Source organism: Dasypus novemcinctus, chromosome 14 (assembly GCF_030445035.2).
Source record: "Dasypus novemcinctus isolate mDasNov1 chromosome 14, mDasNov1.1.hap2, whole genome shotgun sequence".
NCBI classification, from domain to species: domain Eukaryota; kingdom Metazoa; phylum Chordata; class Mammalia; order Cingulata; family Dasypodidae; genus Dasypus; species Dasypus novemcinctus.
Window position 1 is genome coordinate 10,170,071 of NC_080686.1, and position 1,949 is coordinate 10,172,019.

The 1,949-nt window shown below is 43.1% G+C and overlaps 1 protein-coding gene across 1 annotated transcript; it reads right to left on the reverse strand.

Moving 5' to 3' along the window:
* Positions 1-1,610: 1,610 nt before the first annotated feature.
* Positions 1,611-1,949, reverse strand: LOC101419158 (large ribosomal subunit protein uL23-like). The gene has a single exon (XM_058276314.1). The coding sequence runs from the start codon at positions 1,947-1,949 to the stop codon at positions 1,611-1,613; it is 339 nt and encodes a 112-aa protein (XP_058132297.1).

The window sequence follows — 1,949 nt, forward strand, 5'->3', positions numbered from 1 at the left end:
GCGGACCTCCCATAGGGTAGACAGACGCCCTAACCACTGGGCCAAAGTCCGTTTCCCTCTTTGTAGTTTTGATGACTCCTACTGCTATTAAAGTTAAAGGAATTTCCAGCTTGGTGCACTAATCCTGAGTGAAGCCAGTTTCCCAAGGAAGTACCAGTTCACCAGAAGCACCTGACAAGATGTATGAGTGCCAGTTATTGGATGGCCTGAAATACCTCTGCAAGAGACAAAGCTAAGTAGTGTCAGTGTCAAAGTCAGCTGTTCCTTCTAATTCTAGCCCAAATGCCTATTGCTAGGGGAAGGGCAAACCAGATACCCCTTTAAAAATCCTGTCTATTTTCACCTCCTGTAGCTTAACTTAGAGGGCAATGCATCTTCTCCTTCCTCTCCTCTGCCATAAAAACTGGGATTAGCAATGTATACCTAACCCCGTTGCCTATTGCACTCTCTCCCTAGAGTTAAATAAAATAACTCAAAGAAAAATACTACTTCCCACCAACTTTGGGAAAATGCAGCCTTTGTAGGCACTTGGCCTTTTCTACTTTTGTGGTCCAGTATCCTTTTAGTGGGATCATATATTCTCAAAATTCTAATCAAGTTTATTTCTTTCAGAATCAATATCTTGTTAGCCATATAAGGACTTCAACCAGCTTTGCCCAGGATGCTAGATCCATCATCTTCCAACTGCGAGAGAATAGCAGGAGGGTTTTATACCTTGTCAGGCAGGGCCTTCTGCTCCCAACCAGCAGAAAGTAGCTGCAGAAGAATCATCATCACCCTTCAGCACCCCTTTAAGAATAAAGGAATAAATTCTCTGAGAGGGGAATGAAGCCAACTAGTAAGATAGGGAATCAGTAAATGGATCTGGAACCTGACAAGAAGTCCATGTGGACATCAACAACCCCAAGATGCCTGCTGGAAGACCCTCCCCCATCCACAAGATTCTGCATTCAGAACAAGGTTTCCTCTGAAAGCCAGGAGAAGCCCTGGATATTCCCCAAGACTTTATCATTGGGCCCTCCTGGGGGATTGATGGGTGGGGTAATCAATCAAGAACAGCAAACAGCTGTAACTCCTCTCTTGCCATTAGCAAAGGGGCAGAATAATGAATGGTTTAAAAAGTAATTGCAAAGCCTGAATCTCTGTCTTGCCTTTGTACCCTGGTTCTGGCCACCTTCTTCCCTGCTTGGATCACTATGCAAGTAAACCGCGGGATTTGTAAACTATAATGGGAAACTGTAGTCTGTAAATCAGCCAACTTTATCACTTTTCAGCCCCTTCCTCTCTACCCGGGACCCATGATCTGTTATTTTCTCCCATTTTTCTTCCCTCCCTACTTTAATAAATTACTGGCCTAATTCACCCAGCATGCTCTTGAAATTCATTTCTGCAGCATAGTCAACAGCCTAGACAAAATCTGGTTACACTACCACATACGGTGAAAAAAAGATTATATTTAGAATTAGACAGCAAAACTCAGTTTAGATGCTCTGTTTAGTTGGTAATATCCAAAGCATCATAGTTATGAGTCAATTGAATATATGCCTTCTTTTCTCCATCATTCCTGATTAGGTTGTTGACCTTGGCCATGTCAGTGTCACAGAGCTTCTTCACAGCCTGTTTGCAGTGGCGCTTCTTGGCTTTTCATCCACAATGAATCCCAGTGTATTATCATCTTCGATCTCCTTCATGGCTGACTCATTGGTTAGGTGGAACTTTATGATGCCATAGTGGTCAAGCTTGTTTCTATTGGGGATGCTCTTCTGAGAATATCTGGGCTGTCTTTGTGGAGACATAGCATCTTGGGTCAATGGAAGGTAGGTAATGTATGGATCATCTTTTTTGTGGATGTGGACACTTTTCAGCACTGCATTTTTGGCACGCAAAACCTTTGCTTTGTTGTTGGTTTTAGGAGGGGCAGGGGCTTCCTTCTTTACTTTTGGTATCAT

Coding starts and splice junctions, on each gene's coding strand:
- LOC101419158 (XM_058276314.1), bottom strand. CDS start 1,949: ATGATACCAAAAGTAAAGAAGGAAGCCCCTGCCCCTCCTAAAACCAAC.